This window comes from Martes martes (assembly GCF_963455335.1).
Source record: "Martes martes genome assembly, chromosome: 10".
Lineage (NCBI taxonomy): Eukaryota > Metazoa > Chordata > Mammalia > Carnivora > Mustelidae > Martes > Martes martes.
The window spans coordinates 96755059-96779155 of NC_137898.1; the positions used below are offsets into that span (position 1 = coordinate 96755059).

The following is a 24097-nucleotide window of genomic DNA, read 5'->3' on the forward strand; positions in this document are numbered from 1 at the left end:
TTTCTATTCTGAATGATAGTCTTGCTCGATAGCATCTTCTTGCCTGAATTTTTTCCCTTTCTGCACATCATATATATCATGCCACTTTCTACCAGCTTGTCAAGATTCTCTTGACAGATCTGCTGCTAATCTGATTTGTCTTCCCTTATACTTTAGGGACTCTTTTTGTCTTGCTGCTTTTACAATTTTTTTTTTTGTTTGTTTGACAAAAATATTTTCTTAAAGAACTTCTTTAGGCATAATTTTTGCATAATCATCAGAGCTATCATAAAGCATAATGATTAAATAGAAACCAAATATCACAATCATAATTCAATTTTAAAGGTGATTCAGGGGGCACCTGGGTGGCTCAGTGGGCTAAGCCTCTGCCTTTGGCTTGGGTCATGATCCCAGGGTCCTGGAATCAAGCCCCACATTGGGCTCTCTGCTTAGCAAGGAGCTGCTTCCTCCTCTCTCTCTCTGCCTGCCTCTTTGCCTACTTGTGATCTCTGTCTGTCAAATAAATAAACAAAATCTTCAAAAAAAAAATAAAGATGATTCTGCAGTCAGTAAATTTGTGTTGAGTCACAGAATATTGGTTGAGAATCTTTTATATCTCACCTGCTTAGATAAGCATCCTTCCTGGAAATTGGTATAGACCTGAATCTGAAGGTGGAAGTCAGGTTAGTTCAGTTAAGTAAAGTGGAGAGTGGGTTAGTAATTGAACCTTGGTCTTTGTAAATATATACACATTATTGCAATTTTTGTTGGTTTTATCTTTCTATAAATAAGTCACAGTATTGGGAAGTTGCCATAATTTGTGAATTTTTCAGCCTTTTTTTCTTTGAATATGCTTTCTGGTTCATTCTCACTCTCCAACTGAGGTTTCCAAAATACATCTATTGATCCACTGGGTTGGATCCAATAAGTCCCTCAAGCTTTCTTAACTATTTTTTGTTGTTGTTGTTTTTTTTTCATTTTGACCTAGCTGAATAATTTTCAGTGACCTTTCATCAAATTCGTTGTTTCTCTCTTTTGTTTGATCATGTTTGCTCTTGAACCCCTGCTGAGTTTTTCAATTCATTTATTGTATTTTTCAGCTCCATGATTTCTGTTTAATACTTTTGAGCTTCCTGTCTCCGTGTTGACATTTTTCTCTTGGTTTGTGAATTGTTCTTTGACTCCAGTGAGCATCTTTGTGACAGTTGCTTTGAATTCTCTGTCACGTAAATCACATATTTTCTTTTCATTAGTGTCAGTTTGTGGAAATTTCTCTTATTCCTTTTTGGAAAGTGTTTCAACTTGTCTTCATTTTTATTGACTCTACATTGGTGTCTACACATTAGACAAAATACCCATGTGCCCTAATATTGATAGTCTTGCCTTGGACTCAAGAAAGTACCAACAATATGTCTGATCAGAGACTCTGGAGGCTTCCCAAGTATGTACAGGCTAATCCTTTTTCTTTGTTCTTAGTTGCCCCCCACCCCCACCCCAGGCATCCACGGTATGCAGAGTTGCATCTGTGTTCTAAAATAAGCAAGACTGAAGCCAATTCCTCAGGCAGCTCACAGATAAGTTTTGTTATTAGATGTGTGGTGCACATTTTTCCCTCACCCTAGAGAAGCTGTAGAAAAGGGGTTTTCAATTGCTTCCTCTATACTGATCCTGGGTGAGGAACTCTGGTGACTTCTAGTGCAAACCACCATCATTTTTTGTCTCTTTCATGGGCAGGTAAAGAATGCCCTATCTGTATCCCCTCTGCTTTCTGACATATATATTATCTAGAAGCCAGTCTTCTGGACACACCTAATAAAAATTGGGGCATTAGACACATGGTGTACTTCTTTTCCTCCCCAGGAGAAGCCAAACACTGGGGTGGGGGGGGGTTGTCCCAATTTGAAGGTGCTGTGCAAGGAAAAGTGTTACAACAACAGGATATCTAGGATATCCTTGGCAGTTCCAGTGTGACTAGATTCATGCTTTAACTTGGAGGAGGACTACCGTAACCAGTATCTAGATTTCTTACAAAGGGAATATGTACAGGAAATATTTCTGAATCACTGTGTTCATGGAAGGTCACAGGGTCTACAGCTTCCTCTTTTGCCATGTTGCTTAATGGGAAATGAGAATTTATTTTTGGTTCCTCTTTGGGAGATCACTACAGTGGAGGGAAGCTTTGAGTAAAATTTTGGATCCCTGAGTAATTAGAGACCTGTTGTGTCCTTTGTGTAAATGCAATCCCCTTGAGACCTTATTACACCAGAAATCATTCCCTGTGGAAGAGACTGAGCAAGCTCCTGCCCTGTTTATAACTAGGACATTATATCATTGCCCTCACCTTAAGTCTTCTGTGATTTACCAAGTGGCAAAAATGATAATAATAAAGGCTGTTTATTTTTGTCTGTTGCCTGAGAGGACTCATAATCAGAAATTGTTATCTGTGGTTCAGAAGGATTTCCAGGGCTCAGAAATTAGGTATGGGGTCTGTCCTCATAGAATCAAAGTGAGCAAAGCCACAGAGATTACATCTGCCCTTTCAGGACCACAGGGGTCATACTGGTAAGGAAGGACCAAGGTGTTCTTGCCTAAGGAGGGTGAGTTTCTGAATTACATTTATATTCATGTCTTCCTTTTGTGATGGAAGCCCAGGGATCTATGATATGCCACTTTCTTTCCAGTCTTTGCAGTCCTCAGACTCATGTGATTTTGATAGAAGGATCTGTTGGAGGGGAGGGTAGTCATGTTGTGAAGTGAAGGTTCAGAGATATCATTAGGTTTCAAGGATGCAATTTATTGGTCAGTTCCATGGATGGAACTATCACTCTTGTACATTAATGGTTTTTACTCAGTGACATGGGGCAGGAGCTTAAACTCTCCTAGACTCTGATTCTTCAGTTTTGGATTAGAAAAAATGTTCTTCAGTCCCACCACACCAAGTCTAATCCCCATTTACCCCAAAGATACAGATGTAGTGAAAAGAAGGGCCATCTGTACCCCAATGTTTATAGCAGCAATGGCCACGGTCGCCAAACTGTGGAAAGAACCAAGATGCCCTTCAACGGATGAATGGATAAGGAAGATGTGGTCCATATACACTATGGAGTATTATGCCTCCATCAGAAAGGACGAATACCCAACTTTTGTAGCAACATGGACAGGACTGGAAGAGATTATGCTGAGTGAAATAAGTCAAACAGAGAAAGTCAAGTATCATATGGTTTCACTTATTGGTGGAGCATAACAAATAATATAGAGGACAAGGGTAGATGGAGAGGAGAAGGGAGTTGAGGGAAATTGGAAGGGGAGGTGAACCATGAGAGACTATGGACTCTGAAAAACAACCTGAGGGTTTAGAAGGGGTGGGGTGGGAGGGTGGGGGAACCAGGTGGTGGGTATTAGGGAGGGCACAGATTGCATGGAGCACTGGGTGTGGTGAAAAAACAATGAATACTGTTACGCTGAAAATAAATAAAAAATTTAATTTAAAAAAAAAAAAAAAAAAAGAAGCCAGCACCAGGCTTTTGAGGTTGCTGCCTCCAGTTACTGGTTAGGGAAGGGACAATGTGGTCAAAGAAATAAATGAGAGAAGGTGATTCTCTCCTGTTGCAATCTTCTCCTTTAACCTTTGGTTTCGTAGCAGTCCTGTTGGCATATGGAAGCAGTGGCTTTCAATTTGTAGGCCAGGTTTTGATGCTCTTTGCTTATACAGCTTAAAAGAACTTTAATGAGGGAATGTCCAGGTGACTTGATTCATGATAGTGATAAAGCAGGTTCTGTGGGTCCTTGTTGGGCTAGTCTCAAATATTCCCAGTACAAACCCAACTCCTGTGAGAGGTGATGTGGTGGGAAAAATTGAATTGTTCTTTCTAACATTTTTCCCTATGTTCACAGATCCCCTTAGAGAAGAATGGCTCCTGGAAATACTTCCTTTGTGACAGAATTCTTTCTGATGGGGCTAACAGACTTACCAGATCTCCAGCTTCCCCTGTTCTGCCTGTTTCTAGTCATGTATGTGATCACTGTGTTGGGAAATTTGTGTTTGATAACGCTAATCCTGCTGAATTCACACCTGCACAACCCCATGTACTTTTTCCTCTTCAATTTGTCCTTCATAGACCTCTGCTATTCTTCTGTGTTTACACCTAAAATGCTGATTAACTTCACATCAAAGGAGAATATTCTCTCCTACCTTGGATGCATGACCCAACTTTTCTTTTTGTGTGGTTTTGGTATTTCTGAATGTTATGTGCTGACATCAATGGCCTATGATCGCTATGTGGCCATATGTAATCCACTCTTATATAATGTTGTCATGTCCCCCAAAGTATGTTGCATCCTTATGCTTGGTTCATATTTGATGGCATTTTCGGGTGCCATGGCTCACACAGGATGCATGCTGAGACTGACATTCTGTGATGCAAACACCATCAACCATTATTTGTGTGACATCCTCCCTCTGCTCCAGCTCTCCTGCAGCAGCACCTATGTGAATGAGCTGGTGGTTTTCATTGTGGCAGGTATCAATGTGATTGTACCCACTTTCACCATCTTTGTCTCTTATGGTTTCATCCTGTCCAGCATCCTGCACATGAGCTCCAGTGAGGGCAGGTCTAAAGCCTTCATCACGTGCAGCTCCCACATAATTGCTATTTCTCTCTTCTTTGGATCTGCTGCATTTATGTATCTTAAACCATCTTCTGCTGGGTCTATGGATGAGGGAAAAATATCCTCTGTCTTTTATACGAATGTGGTTCCCATGATGAACCCTTTCATTTACAGCTTGAGAAACAGAGACATTAAGCTTGCTGTGAGAAAAACTCTGAGTAGGACACCATTTTGATCAGAAACATTGTCTGTCTCTGTGGTTAGTTATATACAGGAGATTCTGTGTGTTTAAATAAAATACATTTAGTTCCAACCTTCTTAGCCTGATTTTTCCTTAACATGGTAAAGGAACGTTGAGTCTTATAATATATTTTTAGTCTTTGTAAAGTGGTCTTTTTTTCCTCACCAATTCCACAATTACTTCTCCACATCTTTGTTCTGTTTAGTAATAACTTTAAGTAAGAAACATGTTGTCTCTTTTTCCCCATTGTCATTTTGAGCTTTTATTTCTCCTTGGAACATGAATAGTAGTCTTCATCAAAGCATTGAATTAGCTACCAGTAGCATGACAGTTCATTATTGGGGGTGTTCTTATTGCCACTTGGTATTAGAAGCACGTGTCAGATACTCTGTTTGTGCTCCATTTTCTATCCTCCAATTTGCAAGAATTTGTCTCCTTTAAATGCTAGAGATTGAAGATTCCATAAGGATAATCAAGGTTCATCTATTTTGCCTATGTAGACATTATGGATCATGTAGACCTTTATACAGCCAAACCAACACATAATTGATCATCAAAATATATTTGTTGTGTGGATGGGAAAGTGAAGCTTGATGTAGTTAGGTTTATCTAAAGTCACACAGCTACATAAAGTAAGATTTACCTAAATTCTTAGCCTTCCCATTTCATGTCTACTACTCTTTGTAGTCTCTTTTGCTCTACTTTATTCGTTTGTTTGTTTCAAATTTTTATTTAAATTCTACTTAATTAACATGCAGTGTCATGTCAGTTTTAAGCATAGAATATCATGATTATCCGTTACATACAACACCCATCGCTCATCACAAACAGTTCCCTCCTTAATTGCCATCACCCATTTAACCCGCCCCTGCCACCTCCCCTCCAGCAACCCTCAGTTTGTTCTCTATAGTTAAGATTCTGTTTTATGGTTTGTCTCTCTCTTTCCCCTATTCATTTATTTGTTTCTTAAATTTCACATAGGCATGAAATTATATGGTAATTGTCTTTCTCTGAATGACTTATTTAACTTAGCATAATAGTCTCTAGCTCCATTCACGTCATTGCAAATGGTAAGATCTCATTCTTTCTCATGCCTGAGTAATATTTCATTGTACACATATACCACTTCTTCTTTGTCCATTCATCAGTCAATGGACAATTTGGCTCTTTCTATAACTGGGGTATTGTTGATAATGCTTCTGTAAATATCAGAGTGCATGTACCCCTTTGAGTCAGTATTTTTGTATCCTTTGGGTAAATACCTAGGTGAATTTGGTGGATCCACCTAGATGATGGGTCACAAGTTAGTGCTATTTTTATTTCTCTGAGGAACGTCTATACTATTTTCCAGAGTAGCTGCACCAGTTTGCATTCCCACTAATAGTATAAGAGGGTTCCCCTTTCTTCACATCCTTGCCAACAACCGTTATTTCCTATGTTGTTAGTTTTAGCCCTGATAGGTGTAAGGTGTTATATCTCATTGTAGTTTTCATTTCTATTTCCCTGGTGGTCATGATGTTGAGCATCTTTTCATATGTCTGTTAGACATCTATATGTTTTTGGAGAAAATGTCTATTCATCTCTTCTGCCCATTTTTAACTGGGCTATTTGTTTTTTGGATGTTGACTTTGATAAGTTCTTTATATATTTTGGATACTGATCCTTTATTAGACATGTCATTTGCACATATTTTCTCCCATTCAGAAGTTGCCTTTTAGTTTTGTTGATTTTTTATTTTTCTGTGAAGAAGCTTTTTATCTTGATGAAGTTGCAGTAGTTTATTTTTGTTTTTGCATCTCTTGCCTTAGGGATGTATCTAATAAGAAGTTGCTATGGCAAATGTTAAAGAGGTTTCTACCTGTGTTCTTCTCTAGGATTCTGGTGGTTTCCTATCTCAGATTTAGAAATTTCATCCATTTTGAATTTATTTTTGTGTATCATGTAAGCAAATGGCCCTGTTTCATTGTTTTTGCATGTTGCTGTTCAGTTTTCCCAACTTTTTTCGAAGAGACAGGTTTTTTTTCCCATTTGATACTCTGTCCTGCTTTGTTAAAGATTAGTTGACCATATAGTTGAGGGTCCATTTCTGGATTTTCTCTTCTGTTCCATTGATCTATGTGTCTATTTTTGTGCCACAACCATACTGTCTTTATCACTACAGCTTTGTAATATCATTCGAATTATGGAATTGTGATATGTCCAGCATTGGTTTTCTTTTTCAAAATTGCTTTGGCTATTTGTGGTCTTTTGTAGGTCCCTACAGATTTTAGGATTGTTTGCTCTAGCCCTGTGAAAATGCTTTGAAATTTTGATTGGGATTGCATTAAATGTATACATTGCTTTGGTTAGTATGGGCATTTTAACAATATTTGCTCTTTTAATCCATGAGCATGGAATATTTTTCCTTTTGCTTATATGAAATACCCACAGATATTATCCTCAATTGGGAAAAACTGGGAGCATTTCCGCTTTGGTCAGGAATAAGACAGGGATATCCACTCTCACCACTGTTATTCAATACTGTAGTGGAAGTCCTAGTCTTTCAGCAATCAGACAAGAAGAAGAGATAAAAGGCATCCATATCAACCAGGAGAAGTGAAGTTTTCACTATTTGCAGATGCATATACTCTAGGTAGAAAACCTAAAAGACTCCACCAAAAACTGGCTAGAACTGATATACAAATTCAGTAAAGCCACAAGATCAAAGTCAATGTACAGAAATCTGTTGCATTTCTGTATATCAATAATTAAACAGCACAAAGAGAAATCAAGGTATTGATCACATTTACAATTGCACCAAAAACCATTAAAATATCTAGGTATAAACCTAACCAAAGAGGTAAATTATCTTTACTCTGAAAACTTTAAAACACTTATGAAAGAAATTGAAGATGACACAAAGAAATCTTTTGATATGATCTTTTATTTTATTATTTTAATAATATCTTGCTTAGAGGAAATATTTTTAATTTTGATAATGTCCAATTTTAGTTCTATTTTATGACTGTTTCTTTTTTTTTTTTTTATCATGCCTTAGGAATATTTTCCTAACCCTAGGTCACAAACCATTTTTTCTTTTTTCTCTTGTGGAAGTCTTAAAGTTTTATGTTATACATTTATAAATTATTTTTTTTTTATCTATCTTTATGTGTGAAGTTATTTGTAGATTTTTTTGTAGATGCCTGTTTTCAGGTTCAGAAAGTTTCCTTTTACCTATGTATTTTATATAAAAGAGTAAGCTCACATTATAATTTATCAAACATTTTTTCTGTATTTATTAAGATCATCATATAGTTTTCCTAATTACTCTTTTGATACAGTGAGTTTCTCTGATTGATATTCAGCGATTAAGCCAGACTTGTATTCCCATGGTTAAACATTAGTTTTCAAGATCTATTTTATTTTTATATATTTGGATTCAATGTGCTAAAATATTATATCTATAGTTATGAACAGCATTGGTCTCCAGTTTTCTTGTAATGATTTGGTTTTGGTATCATTGTATTGCATGTTGTGTAGAATGAATTGTCATGTTTATCCCTTTTAATTTTTACAAGAGATTGTGTAGAATTGTATTGTTTCTTCTGGAAATGTTTGGAAGGATTTAACAATGAAATTATCTGAATAGACCTAGTGCTTTTTTCATGGGAAAGTTTTTAACTGAAATTTCAAGTTCTTTAATAGAAAGTCCTTGTACTTACCCACTTCTTAAGTAAGCTTTGGAAGCTTGTGTTTCAGCAAACATCCATTTAATTGGTTGTCACTTTATCAGCATAAATTTATTCATAATATTCCCTTACTTTCCTTTTAAGTCCTTAGGATCTGTGGTAACAACCTCTTATATTTCTGTGGTATCAGTAATGTGCGCCTTTCTCTTTTTTGCTTATTCAGTCTGGCTAGAAAATCAGCACCTTAATTAATCTCAAAAACAGAGGTTTTAAATTAACTTTATACATTGTCCTTTGTTTGCTATTTTATTGCTTTTTGCTCTTACACTTATCATTTTAATCTCTCTGCATATTTGGGGTTTATTTTTTTTTAAAGATTTATTTATTACTTTGAGAGAGAGGGAGAGCAAGTGCATGGGAGGAGAGGCAGAGGGCAAAAATCTTCAAGCAGATTCCCCACCAGCCATGAAATCATGGTCTGAGCCAAAACCAAGAGTCTGTTGCTAACTGACTGAGCTACCCCAGTGCCCCTGGCGTTTATTTTTATTTATTTGTTTGTGTGTGTGTGGTTTCATGAGATGGAGGTATAAACCTTTGGCTTGAAATACCTCTTCTTGTCCACTGCAGGTACTTAGGTACCTAAATTGTATGTGAACACTATATTTAAATATATGACATATGTTTTGATAAGTTTTGTTTTTATTTTTATTCACTTTAAAATGTTTTCTGGTTATTTTTGTTTCATCTTTTTTTTTTAGAGTTTATTTTTAGAGTTTATTTTTCTGATAAGAGCTGTATTGATATGACACACATTTAAATTAAATGGTGTACATTTTACTCACAGGGTTGTGCAAGCATTGCCACAGTATATTTCAGGATCTTTTCACCATTCCCAGAGGAAGTCCCAACCTAATCAACCACCAATCTAGTTTCTGACTATATGGGTTTGAATGCCCTGGATATTTTATGCAAATGGAGTAAGATAATATGTGGTCTTTTGTGACTGGCTTTTCTTCCTTGGCTTAATCTTTTCAAAGTTCCTCTATGTTATAAATTGTAAAGGCACTTGGTTTCTTTTTTCTAAGTACACACCATTAAATGGATACATTGCATTTTGTGGTGTAAATTTTGTTGAATTCCAGTTTATCTTTTTCTTTTGTCATTTGTGCTGTCGGTGTCATATTTAAGAAGTCATTGCCAAACCCAAGGTGACAATGTCTTGCTGAGATATGTCCTTCTTAAGTTTTATAGTACTATTTCTTACATTTATATCTATGATTTACTTGGAGTTAGTTCTGTGTCTTGTGTGAGATAGGGATCCAATTTCATTTCTTTAAATGTGAACATCCACTTGTTCTAGCATTTGTGGAAGAGATTATTGGTTCCCTGTAGAACATCTTGGCAACCATGTTGAAAATCAAGTGACCATCAATATGAGGTTATTTTTGCATTCTCTTCATTGCAATATATGTGTCATATATATGCACTTGTCATGAATTTAAATGCAGTCACTTATCTCTATACTCTAGTTCATTGTTGTTCTTTCACATGTCACTTTTATGAGTTCTTTATTACATTTGCATTTAAGTCTTTTTATTCCACTTGGTTAGCAATTAAAAACAAAGGGGTGGTTGTCCTGTTAAGATGTGAACTCTGAGAAACAAACTGAGGGTTTTGGAAGGGAGGGGGCTGGGGTGTTGGGAGAGCCTGGTGGTGGGAATTAAGGAGGGCACGTATTGCATGGAGCACTGGGTGTGATGCATAAACAATGGATCTTGGAACACTAAAAAAATAAAAAAATAAAATGAAATGGAAAAAAAAAGATGTTTTCGAGCTACTTTGTTGAAGAATTTTGATAACTCAGAGCCAGAAGATTGTAGGTGGGAAGGAACAACGAATAACCTTAAAATTCTTTCTCTCCTTGAACTTACTAGCCTTTGAACAATTTCCTCTTTTAGCCTTTACCACTCCTCTAAAGAATTCAAATGCTATCTATAATAGTGCTGTGTTCATTAGATGTCCAGAACTTATTCGTCTTCTAATGGGAAGAATGTGCTCTCAGAAGAGCATTATCCCAGTTTCCACTCTCCTCAGCCCCTGGTAACCACCTTTTTACTCTCCATTTCTTTGAGTCTGGCTTTTTTAGATTCCACATACAAGAGATATCATACAGTTTTTATCTTTCTCTACCTGATTTATTTCACTTAGGAAATCCTCTAGGACCATCTACGGTGTTGTAAATGGCAGAATTTCATTCTTTCTCATGGCTGAGTAATATTCCATTGTATATGTATACCATACACTTGAAATTTACTAAGAGAGTAGGTCTTAAAAATTCTCACCACAGAAAAGAAATGTTAGTTATGTAACTTGATGGAATTATTAGCTAATACTGTTGTGATAATCATATGCCAATATTTGTTTATCAAATAAACATGTACACTTAAAGCTACACAGTGCTACATGTCAATTATATCTAAATAAATCTGGAAGAAAAATAACTCAAATGCTCCTCATATTGACATAAGGGTAAGTGAAAGGAGAATGCAAAATAATTACCAAATTTTTCTTCCAGCATATTAAAATGTATAGAGTTTTTTTTGCATTTTTAAAAGTGAGACTTATTTATATATATTTATATTATCTATATATAATATATTATATATATATATATATATATATATACGAGTGAAGGATTTTTTGTTTAGATTTTATGAGTGAAGGATCTTAATTTGCCTTTTAAAAATATTCATTCACATGTAGAATGTAAAATTTAAGAAACAAAATGAATGAACATGGGGGAAGAAAGAGAAGAAAACCAAGAAACACTCTTTTTTTTTTTTTTTAAAGACATAGTCTCTTAAGTGTAGAAAACAAACTGATCATTGCTAGAGGGGAGGTGGGTGAAGAAATGGATTAAATAGGTAATGTGGATTAAGAGGGACACTTGCTGTGATGAACACCTGGTGTTTGTTGTATGTAAGCGATAAATCATTAAATTCTACAATATTACACTGTATTTTAACCTACTGGAAATTGAATTAAAAATTTGCAAAGAAAAAAGAAAATAAATATTCCTAATGCCTTCTTGGGATATTCCTTACAGTAATTTTTTTTTTCTTTTTAATTGATTCAAATGTTGTCTAAGACTAAAGTCCCCATCAGAGGGAGCTGTTTACTTAGAGTATCACTGAAACATTAATTTCCAATTGATAGGGACCTCCTTGGACCACTCTATACCTTACTTCATGTAAAACAGATTAGTATTTAATTGTTACAGTTTTGATACAGAAGAAAATTCTTATTTTTAGGACAGTTGTAATTGTAAGAAGGCCTTCCCCTGAAGACCCAAGGGTTCCTTCTCTCTTTTACTATGAGTTATATTCTACATCGTATGGAAAATTTATGAACTAGAAATTCTCAGAGGCAACACATTTTTTCCTAGAAGTACAATTGATAGGACAGTTGATACCCAAAGTAGGGTAAACAAACCTCAGATTACTACCCTTCTCCTTGAATGTGACATGTACTGTGACATCGTGGGATTTGCTAGGACACATTTCTGAGTTCTATTGTCCAGAAATGCAATTGCTCATTTGCTTTACACCCAGGATTTTTATACTTTTGATCTGTTCAGAAACTTCATATTATGACAAGATTTGAGTACAGGAAAGAGTAGCTCTTAATCACAGCCACTCATTTTTGAGCAGGGGATGGGAATTAAATGCACTGGTCGCACAAGTCATGGATTGGCAGATCCTTTTTCTGCCTCTTCATTTTTACTCAGGTTGCAAGAGAGAAATAAAATTAAGCTCTTAATCTTTACTTCCATTTGCAGTTTATAGTTATGCTTTCTTTAAGATGGGGAGCTTTGGTTTTCTTAAGGATACCCTAGTGCCTCTTTTTAAGTATCACATGCAGAAGTGGAGTTTCCTAGAAGAACTTTTAACCTCATTTCATATAATTAATCTACTCTTTACCTTGGATCCTTTCCCAAATTTTCCATTTTGAATTTCCATCGCTTTTTGTAACCTAATTTTGTGAGTGTAGAAGTTTCAAAATCATATATGGCATGTTGGAAATATCCTAAACACAGATCTTAGATATAGATCTTAGATCATAGATAGAGCATGAAGAAAGACTTTTAAAGTAAAGTCTGCTATAGATCGAATGTGGCTTTCTCAAATTCCTATGTTGAAACTTAATCCTTAGTGTGATGGTATTAGGAAATGAGAACTCTGGCAGTTGATTAGGTCGTGAGAGTGGGGCCTTCATGAATGGGATCAGTGCCCTTATAAAAGAGATATCAGAGGGGCGCCTGGGTGTCTCAGTGGGTTAAAGCCTCTGCCTTCTGCTCAGGCCATGATCTCAGGGTCTTGCGATCAAGGCCCGCATTGGGCTCTCTGCTCAGTGAGGAGCCTGCTTCCCCCTCCCCCTCTCTCTGCCTGCTTCTTTGCGGACTTGTGATCTCTGTCAAATAAATAAATAAAATATTTTTTAAAAAGGGAGAGAGAGATATCAGTGTTCCCTTTTTTCCTTTGGTCATGTGAGGACAGAGCAAGAGGACAAACAGTCTATGAAGCAGAAAAAGAGATCTCACCAGAGATGAAAAATTCCTGGTGCCTTGATCTTGGATTTCCCAGACTCCAGAACTGTGAGAAATAAATTTCTCTTGTTTATAAGCCCCCAATCCATGCATTTGTTATAGCAGCCCAAAGAGAATAACACGTGCCTAAGTGGTCTTTTCTAACTTTCTCCCTTTAGAGTTGACATCAAGAAGGGCACTTGATGTAATGAGCACTGGGCATTATACGCAACTGATGAATCGCTAAATTCTACCCCTGAAACTAAGAGTACACTGTATGTTAACAAATTAATTTAAATAAAACATTAAAATAAAAATCTGTAATTGTGGTAGGTACAAGTCATTGTTTTATGTTTGGAGCCATGTCTTATTTTATGTAGTTTTCACATTTGGAGAAATTCAGAGACTATTGCTTTTTTACTACTAACAGAATCCCCTCTGTATGTCAAGAATGATGCTTCTGCCCTTCTCTGCTACTAAATATAAATGTGTGTGTAAATATATGCTTATGTGTTCTTCGGATGAATAAGAATTCAGAATTCATCAGGGATACTAGCATCTAAATTTCTGGAATTCAGAATTCATCAGGGATACTAGCTTCTAATTTTCTTTCCTTGTACTATTTTTGTCTGGATTTCATATCAGGGTAATGGGGGCCTCATAGAATGGATTTGAAAGTCTACCCCATTCTTTAGTTTTAGGGACTTGAGAAGGAATGGTGTTAATTCTTCTTTAAATAGTTGGTAGAATTTATGCTTGAAGCTTAGATTTTCCTTGTTGAGAGGTTTTAGAGTATTGATTTAATCATGATACCCCTTACAGTTCTGTTCAGAATTTCTATGTGTTCATGATTTATTTTAGCAGGTGGTATATTTCTAGGAATCTATTCATCTCATCTAGATTCTCTAGTTGGTGTATAAATGTTCATATAATCTTATTATCCTTTACTTCTTATTTCTGTGACATCAGTTTTTTTGTCTTCTTTTTCATTTCTAATTTTACTTATTGAGATCTTCTCTCTTTGTTCTTATTTAGACTTGCTAAGGGCTTGCCAATTTTATCTTATAAAGCAGCTCTTATTTTCAGTGATTTTACTATTATTTTCTATTTTCTATTTGATGTATTTCTGCTTTATTTGTTCTTTTCTTTCTAGTTCCTTCACGTATAAAGGTAGTTTGTTGACTCAAATGTCTCTTCTTTTTTAATATATGTGTTTATCATAATAGATTTCCTTCTTGGTGTACATGTGTAAGCCTAGCACACACCCTCACATATTTTCCTACTTGGTCATATACTCACATACATTATTGGGGCTGTAGTTTTGATTAAAGAAATATTTCTGACATTTTGCTTTCTTCACTTTAAAAGGCTTTATTGAATGCATACATGTGTTTTGTGTCTATTAACATTTTTAGTTATAGCTACTTTTATCACCCACAGCAACTTCTTTCAAGATATGTCTCCAAAAGCAAAGGAAACAAAAGCAAAAATGAACTTTTGGGACTTCATCAAGATCAAAAGCTTCTGCACAGCAAAGGAAACAGTCAACAAAACAAAGAGGCAGCCCAGGGAATGGGAGAAGATATTTGCAAATGCCAGTACAGATAAAAGGTTGATATCCAGGATCTATAAAGAACTCCTCAAACTCAACACACACAAAACAGATAATCATATCAAAAAATGGGCAGAAGATATGAACAGACTCTTCTCCAATGAAGACATAAAAATGGCAACCAGAAACATTAAAAATGTTCATCATCACTAGCCATCAGGGAGATTCAAATCAAAACCACATTGAGATACCACCTTACACCAGTTAGAATGGCCAAAATTAGCAAGACAGGAAACAACGCGTGTTGGAGAGGATATGGAAAAGGGGGGTCCACTGATGTTCTTATAGGGGTTTCATTGTATGGGATAAATTGCATGTTTCTTGCTCCTTGAACGTTCTCTTTGTCTTTGACTTTTCAGTAATTTGATTATAATGTGTCTTGGTGTGGATTTCTTTGAAGTCTTTTTTCTTTTCTTTTCCTTTCCTGTCTTTTTTTTTTTTTTTTCGGGGGTGGGGGTGGGGATCATTTTTGCTTCCTGGATCTGGATGTTCATTTTCTTCCACAGATTTGGGGATTTTGAAGCCATTTTTCCTTTGATGCATCTTTCAGGTCATTTCCCAGCTCTTTTTTGGGGAATCCCTATAATGCATATATTGGTCCATCTGATATTGTCCAATAATTCTCTTATTTTCTTTACTATTTTTCATTCTTCCTTTTGCTACCTTGATGAGTAATTTCAAATGATTTTTAAAAAAAATTCTATGATCCTTTCTTTGGAGTGATCTACTCCTCTGTTTTAACCCTCCAGTAATTTTTCCAGTTTGGTTATTCTGTTCTTCAGCCACATGATTTCTGCTTGGTATTCTTTAGAGGTTTCTGTCTCTTGTTTGATATTCTCAGTTTTGTCTATGTATTGTTCTCTGACTGCAGTGAACCTTATTATAGCAGCTATTTTGAATTCTATGTCAGGTAAATGTTATATTTCTTTCATTAGGGACAGTTTGTGGAGATTTATATTGTCTGTTTGGGGAAATATTGAGACTCCCTGGGCTTGTGTCTGGACATTAGACAAAATGTCTAACTGTCCTAATCTTCATGGACTAGCCTTGCATTAGAGAAGACCCACACAGTAGCCTAACCAGATGGTGGGAGCCTCTTACTTTTCTTGTCATTCCATCCGACTTTCCTTTGTTCTTTTTGCTTCATTTCTTCTGGCGTATGTCAGGTCCCATCAGCACCCTAAAACAAAACAAGCAAGACTGAAGCCAATTCCTCAGGCAGCTCTGTAATAAGCTGGGTCATTAGATACATGCTTGGAGGAAAAGAGTTTTCTACTGCTAGCTGTGTGCTGAGTCAGTGGGATGCGTGTGTGGTGGGTAGGTAGCTATTGTGATTTCCAACCCCAACTGCAGTCTCTGTTCTCTCTCACCTTGTGCAGCTAAACTATGCCATGTTCCATGTCCCCTCACCTTTCTGAGACATACAGTACAAAAGTTAGTCTTATGGGTAGCTCCTAAACAACTTGAGGCTTTGGATGTGTGGTACACCTCTTTCCTTTTCCAGGGAGTAGCTAGGAACTGGGGGATTTTTGTCCCAATCACATGTGCTATGCAAACATAGGTATTATTACAAGAGGCTATCTTGAATTTTCCTAACATCTTCAATATGTCTGGTTTCATGCATGCACTGGGTGCCTGACTGTCTTAGCCAGTTTCTAGATTTCTTATAAAGGGAATCAGTATACAAATTGTTTTTGAATTAGTGTGTCATGTAGAAAAATAGAGATTAAGGCTTCCTCTTCCACCATTTTGCAGAGTGGGAAATGGGTCTTGGCTATTCCTTGAGGGGAGGTATGATCCCTACAGGGAAGGGAAAAATTGATCAAATTGTTGAATCCCTAAGGAACTGAAGACAGATTATGGTTCAGGGTGTTTATAGAATCCCCACAGTTTCTGATCACCCTTATTAATTTTCCTTGGGGAAGACACTGAGCACAGTTCTGCCTTGTTTACAACCAAGTACATTATATAATCACACTCACATTAAATCTTGTGTGACTTACCAAGTGGCAAAAATGAAAATAGTAAAGACTGTTTTTGTCTACTGTTTGAGGGAACTCAAAGTCATAATCAGAAATTATGATCTACAGTTCTAAAAGATTTTCTAGCGTATATCAGCAATCAAGTGTTGGCTGCATTTTCTTTGAGTTAGAGGAACCAAATCTCACAGTCTGAAATTGTCCTTCCATGACAATGGGAGTAATAACAATGATAAGGAAGCACCAAAGTTTTCTGGCTTAAGGTGGGTGAACTTCTAAATTTCATTTTTATTCATGTCCTTCTTTTTTGAGATGGAAGTCTGAGGATCAAATATATGTCACTTTTCCCAGTTTTGCAGTCCTGAGTCTCAAGTGAAATTGAGAAAAATCTGTCAGGAGCTGGGAGTGTTTAGAGATATTGTAGGTGGTGATCAAAGAATGCGTTCTATAGGTCATTAAGTTCCTCTCCATGGGAAAACTTGCTACTCCAGATTTGTGACTTTGATTCTGTGACATGGAGCAGTAACTTCCTGTAGACTGGTCCCTCAGTTTTGGACTAGAAGCAATCTACTTGGTTTCCACCACACCAAGTCCAATCTGCATTAGAAGGCAGCTCCAGGTCCCAGCTTCCAGTTTTAATGCTGAAGAGAGGGCTCAAGTGAATGAAAATGATTGAGGAGAGAAAGATAGTTCTGTCCTGGTGCAAACTTCTCCTTATCATTTTATTTTTCTTTTCCCAACAGTTACGTTTACATTTGGCAGTATTTCCCTTTACTCTATAGGCTAAGTTTTGAAGTTCTTTGTTACTTAGCTTACAGAGCCCAATAATGGGCAGTCTGAGTCACTCAGTCTCATGATAATGGTAAAAGAGTTTGTGGGTCCAGGTTGGGCTAGTCTTTTATCTTTCCTGTGCATACACCACACTTGGGAGAGGAAATATGGTGGAAAAAATCTGGGTTTTTCTCTTTCTAACTTTTTCCTTCTGTGCTCACAGATCCCCTTAGAGAAGAATGGCTCCTGGAAATGCTTCCTTTGTGACTGAATTCATTCTGGTGGGGCTCACAGACCTTCCAGATCTCCAGCTCCCCCTCTTCTGTCTGTTTCTAGTCATGTATGTGGTCACTGTGTTGGGAAATTTGGGCTTGATAATTCTAATAGGGCTCAATTCACACCTGCACACCCCCATGTACTTTTTCCTCTTCAATTTGTCCTTCACAGACCTGTGTTATTCCTCTGTGTTTACACCCAAAATGCTGATTAACTTCACATCAAAGGAGAATATTATCTCCTACAGGGGATGCATGACTCAGCTTTACTTTTTCTGTTTTTTTGCTATTTCTGAAGCTTATGTGCTGACATCAATGGCGTATGATCGCTATGTGGCCATCTGTAATCCACTCTTATATAATGTTGCCATGTCCCCTAAAGTGTGTTCCATCCTTATGCTTGGTTCATATTTGATGGCATTTTCGGGTGCCATGGCTCACACAGGGTGCATGCTGAGACTGACTTTCTGTGATGCAAACACCATCAACCATTATTTGTGTGACATCCTCCCTCTGCTCCAGCTCTCCTGCAGCAGCACCTATGTCAATGAGCTGGTGGTTTTCATTGTGTTGAGCATCAATGTGATTGTACCCACTGTTACCATTTTTATCTCTTATGGTTTCATCCTGTCCAGCATCCTGCGCATAAGCTCCACTGAGGGCAGGTCCAAAGCCTTCAGCACGTGCAGTTCCCACATAATTGCTGTTTCTCTCTTCTTTGGCTCCTGTGCTTTTATGTATCTTAAACCATCTTCTGCTGGGTCTATGAATGAGGGGAAAATCTCTTCTATCTTTTACACTAACACAGTTCCCTTGATGAACCCTTTCATTTACAGTTTGAGAAACAAAGATGTTAAACTTGCCCTTAGGAAAATTCTGAGTAGGAGACAGTTTTAATAGGAAAGAATGTCTCTCTGCAGTTAGTTACACAGCAGGAGGTTTTTTGTTTGGTTGGTTGGTTCTTGGTTTTTGGTTTTGTTTTTTTGTTTTTGTTTTTGTTTTTGTTTTTTTCCAGCAGGGAGCTTTTATGTGTTTCAAGAAAATATTTTCAGGGGTAGCCTTCTTCGCCTATGTTTTTCTGAACGTGGTCAAAGAGATTTGAGTCTTCTGTCTGTAATTTACTAGATCTTTTTTCTTTTTTTTTTCCTTCATTTGCACAATGCCTTCACTTTTTTCCTGTTTATCAACAGGAATGTATTATCTGAGTTTAATTTTTTTTTTTCATTTTAAACTTCTTTTCCCACTGGAAAAAGATGAATAGTCTCTATTGAATTGAGCAACAACACAGTTGACACTGGAGCATTGGGCTTGTTCTTATCTGCCACTTGCTATTTGAAGCACAAATCAGATAGTGTGATAGTATGTGTATACTCCTGTTTCTTTGCTCTGATTGGCAAGAATATATCTGCTTTTTTAAAAAAATTATTTACTTTAGAGGGAGCAGGGAAGAGAGAGAGGAGGAGAGAATTCCAAGCAGACTCTGTGCTGAGCATGGAGACCAATCTCATGAGTCAGATCAGGACCCTGAGATCACAATCTGAGCTGAAACCAAGAGTTGGACACTTAACCACCTGTGCCACCTAGGTGCCCCAAGAATATATCATTTTTTAAGTGGCAGAAATAGAAGTTTTAATAAAGACTATTATTTTTAGTCTATTTTGCATCTGTAATCATTTTGCAGGAGGCTTCTTTTGGCAAAGAGTTGGTTTTATTTTTAGACAGTCAAAGTAGCACATGGCTGATCAACAAAAGTATTCACTTTATGGATGGGAAAGTGAAGATCAGAATAGTTAATGATTCACCCAAAGTCACACAGCTGCACAAAGACAAGGTCTAGTGTATCCTCTTAGTCTTCTGATTTCAAGTCTACTGCTCTTTATGATATGATTTGCTTCTACTTTATTATTTTGTTTCAATAAACAAGGACTATGAGAAAACATTTCTAGTTTGAAGGTTGTTTCTACATTGTTCCAGGATGACCCATGAATTTCTCTCATGCTGGGTATTACATTTTTATTTTTTGTTTAGGGAAACAAACAGGTTGTTCTTCTTTTTTAGTACTGAGATACATGAGATTTATTTATTTATTTATTTATTATTTATATTTTTAATTTAAACTCAATTAGCCAACATATAGTACATATAGTTTCAGATGTAGTGTTCAATAATTTATCAGTTGCATGTTATACCCAGTCCTCATACAATCACATGCCTTCCTTAATGAGTCATGAGATTTAAAATAGGAGTTTTCTCCTTATTCAGAACATATGACTTTATTCAAAGATATAAGCAGTAGTAAACATTTAGCAGCTATGCAATGAAAAATTTAAAAACATGGCTTTTGTACTTGATTGTACTTAAACACCACTAAATTTAACAATATTCATTTTTTTGTTAAGAAACTGAGTTTCCATATCTAGGTCATTGCTTCATTTCACTCTTTTCCTCTAATTAATTTTGACTTAGACATGTTGTCAAAATATTAATTGAGAACTCTAAGGCTTGATCTGTATCTACATTTAGAATTCTTTTTTTTAATTAATTTCCTGAGGTACAATAGGTTACAAATTCTTCATCAAAATGAGTGGAAAATTGAACAGGGAATTAAAAGAAAATAAATATTGAAGAGCCAGCTTCCCTTAGTAGGAAATGAAGAAGCAGATGTGTTGTGTTCCTCCAGGAACCCAACTGGTTTTATGACCATAAATTTACTCTCATTTTAAAATAAAAATGTTTAAATAGCTCTTAAGCAGACTCTTCAAATAGAATATTTTAGAGTCAGTCAAATTAAATTTGCATTTTAAGAGATTTATTCATAGTAGCCACATCCCAGCTACCTGGCATGTAAGAAGAAGCAATCCAAAGAGGCGAAAACTCCTATGTGAAGGAATGTGTTAAATATTGAGAATGAAGGGGCACCTGGGTGGCTCAGTGGGTTGAGCCTCTGTCTTTGGCTTGGGTCCCGGTCTCAGGGTCCTGATATCGAGCCTCGCATCTGCCTCTCCGCTTGGCAAGGAGCCTGCTTCCCCCCGCCCTCCTCTGCCTGCCTCTCTGCCTACTTGTGATCTCCTATCAACTAAATAAATAAAATCCTTAAAAAAAATATTGAGAATGCAAAGGTAAATTGGAAATGGGTCCTAACTCATTGAGAAGGTGATGTTTAAAGTGAGTATTTAGAAAATATCTTTTTTGTCTCTGACAGAGACAGAGAGTATACAGGAGTACTAGTGTGGGAGGGGAAAGGCAGAAGGGAGAGAGAAGCAGACTCCCCACCGAGCAGGGGGACCTGTCCTGGGGCTCAATCCCAGGACCCTAAGATCTTGATCTGAGCCAAATGCAGATGCTTAACGGACTGGGCCACCGAGGTACTGCCCTTGGAAAGGTATCTTTTTAAGGAAGTTTACTGTCCAGTGCAAAATTTCCTAAGGTGATACTTCTGGCATGTTTGAGAATAGAGAAAGGACTTCTGTATTAAATAGAAGGAATAATAGAGAGAGTTGAAGGAGCTGAGGACAGACATGTAACGAGGGGCAAGATCATGGTGGAAATTGTTGGTAATTGTGAAAGTTAGACTTTTACTAAGTGAAATGGAGTACTGGATTAAAACATAATACATAATATATTACATACACATAAAGCATATATACAGTATAGACATAATACCCCGTATATCACAACTATGACACTACCACCTTGATTTGAGAAACTATTGTCTCTGACTTGCATTAACACAAGACCCTCCTAATTAAATGCCTGCTTCATCCAATGCCTCCTACAGTTTATCTCCTAAAAGCAGCCAGTACAATTTTTTCCCCCAAAAGATACCTTAGGCACATCAAGAAACCCAGTGTTCTTTCCTTCCTTTATCACGAGTTATATTCTTTTTTTTTTTTCAAAGATTTTATTTATTTGACAGAGATCACAAGTAGGCAGAGAGGCAGGTGGGGGTGGGGGTTGTGGGGAAGCAGGATCCCTGCTGAGTAGAGAGCCCAATGCTGTGGGGCTCAATCCCAGGACCCTGGAACCATGACCTGAGCCGAAGGCAGAAGCTTTAACCCACTGAGCCACCCAGGCGCCCCTTGCATTTCTTTCTTTCTTTCTTTCTTTTTTTATTTCTTTTCAGTGTAACAGAATTCATTGTTTATGCACCACACCCAGTGCTCCATGCAATACGTGCCCTCCTTAATACCCACCACCTGGCTCCCCCAACCTCCCACCCCTGCCCCTTCAAAACCCTCAGATTGTTTTTCAGAGTCCATAGTCTCTCATGGTTCATCTCCCCCTCTAATTTCCCTCAACTTCCTTCTCCTCTCCATCTCCCTATATATTCTAGGCTGTTTAGAGAATCCATGATCTAACAAATATCAGAGGTAAAAGGTGTTTTCCTCTAAGTGGGTCATGGGTAAGACAGCCATACCCAAATAAATTAAACTCCCCATTACTGCACTTCTCTTACAAAAACTTGTATCATAACACTGTAGGATTTGCTAGGGCACATTTCTGAGTCCTGTTTTTCAGAGAGTTATTCATTGCCTTTACTTACAGGATTTCCCTTCTTTTGATCTGTTTTTAATACATCATAACTTCTACTTGAAGCTTTCTTATTTATAATCAGACCTTCTTCAAGTGGGAGCCAGGGTTGGTACAAGGATGCCCCTGAAGGGAGCCCAGTGTCTCCTTTTTAGTATAATAAGCAGTTATGGAGTTTTCTTGGTTTTGTTTTTTAAAGATTTTATTTGTCAGAGAGAGAGCACAAGCAGGGGGGTGGCAGGCAGAGGGCAAAGCAAGGCCCTCGCTGAGCAAGGAACCTGATGCAGGACTCAATCTCAGGACGCTGAGCCAAAGACAGACGCTTAATTGACTGAGCCACCCAGTGGCTCTGTGTTGCAGAATTTCTTAGCAAGAATTTAAACCTCAATTTATATAATTAATAATTTTCTGTTTACCTTAGATCCCTTTCCAATATTTTGCATAATGAAATTTCCCTTCTCTTACCTAATTTGGTTAGTCTAGCAGTTTCAAATATTATACAATATATTGGGAAGATTCTAAATAAGAGATAGAAAACTAAGAAGACACTTCAAGGAAACCTAAAATTAAAATTTCAAAAGGTATAATCTTAATTACGATCCATCAGATACTTAGTGCCTGGCAATCTGTTCCATCTCTCTTTTAGGAGTTGACGTGAAAAAGAAGTTACACACACACACACACACACACACACACACACAACGGTAGCGTGAGTTATTGTTTTCTGCTTGGAGACACTCTTTATTTCATGCAGTTTGAAACATTCAGTATCTGATGTTTTTTTACTAATAGGACCCTTGCATGTTACAGAATGATGTTCCTCCTCTCTTCACCACATACATATAAGTAGTGAATGTATAAATATATACTTATATGAGTTTATTTATCTGCACACAAACAGAACTACACACAAATACATTTACAACATGATTTGACTATCTTGAAGCAATTGGGTTGATTTAAAGCTTAAAACAGTGAATTTACTTTAAAAAATAACAATTATATTCTATATTTAAACTGAAAAACACAATCCTGGCCCCTGGGTGGCTCAGTGAGTTAAAGCCTCTGCCTTTGGCTCGGGTCATGATCCCAGTGTCCTGGGATAGAGCCCTGCATTGGGCTCTCCACTCAGCGGGGAGCCTGCTTCTCCCTATCTCTCTGCCTGCCTCTCTGCCTACTTGTGATTTCTGTCGGTGAAATAAATAAGTAAAATCTAAAACAAACAAACAAACAAACACACAATCCCTGTTCTAAATACCTTTTACCAACTCTTCGTAGGTGGCAGATTGTGTTGATGCTCTATCCAATAGGTATTACTCCTCCAAATATTCTATTGACAGAAACTTCCTTCTCTTTGATAGAGACTGAAAACGGGAGATTCTCATTTTTGTCAGTTTTCCTTGCAGCTGTGTTGGCCATGTGGCATAGCCATATGACTGCAAAGCCATTAAGGACTTAATCTATTGGCATCTGGAGATGATTTACTTCATACTACAAGGAGATATGTGAAAGAATTCTTCTGCCTTGTTCCTTGATTTCTTCTTTGGATATACTGGTGTTTAGATGTCATTCTTGGAGCTATGGCGACTGTTCCGTGACCATGAGATACCAAGCCTGAGAAGGAAGGCCAGCAAATGAGCATGGGGAAATGGAAGAGACTGAATTCTTTTTTTTTTTTTTTTTAATTTTTTATTTATTTTCAGCGTAACAGTATTCATTGTTTTTTCACCACACCCAGTGCTCCATGCAATCTGTGCCCTCCCTAATACCCACCACCTGGTTCCCCCACCCTCCCACCCCGCCCCTTCAAAACCCTCAGGTTGTTTTTCAGAGTCCATAGTCTCTCATG

General features: G+C 37.0%; 2 protein-coding genes across 2 annotated transcripts in view; both read left to right on the forward strand.

The window, feature by feature from the left end:
• Positions 1-18615, forward strand: part of LOC308350370 (olfactory receptor 8B3-like) — a gene marked incomplete at both ends in the record, with an annotated part of 209653 nt that extends 191038 nt beyond the window's left edge. The window contains one exon of the mRNA XM_080815553.1: positions 17779-18615. Within this exon, the coding sequence (XP_080671679.1) occupies positions 17779-18615 (837 nt within the window). The remainder of the gene's footprint in view (positions 1-17778) is intronic.
• LOC308350358 (olfactory receptor 8B3-like) lies at positions 3890-4822 on the forward strand (the record flags this gene model as incomplete). Its single annotated transcript, XM_080815540.1, has 1 exon — positions 3890-4822. One exon carries the CDS (start codon positions 3890-3892, stop codon positions 4820-4822), a length of 933 nt encoding a protein of 310 aa, XP_080671666.1.
• Positions 18616-24097: the final 5482 nt, after the last annotated feature.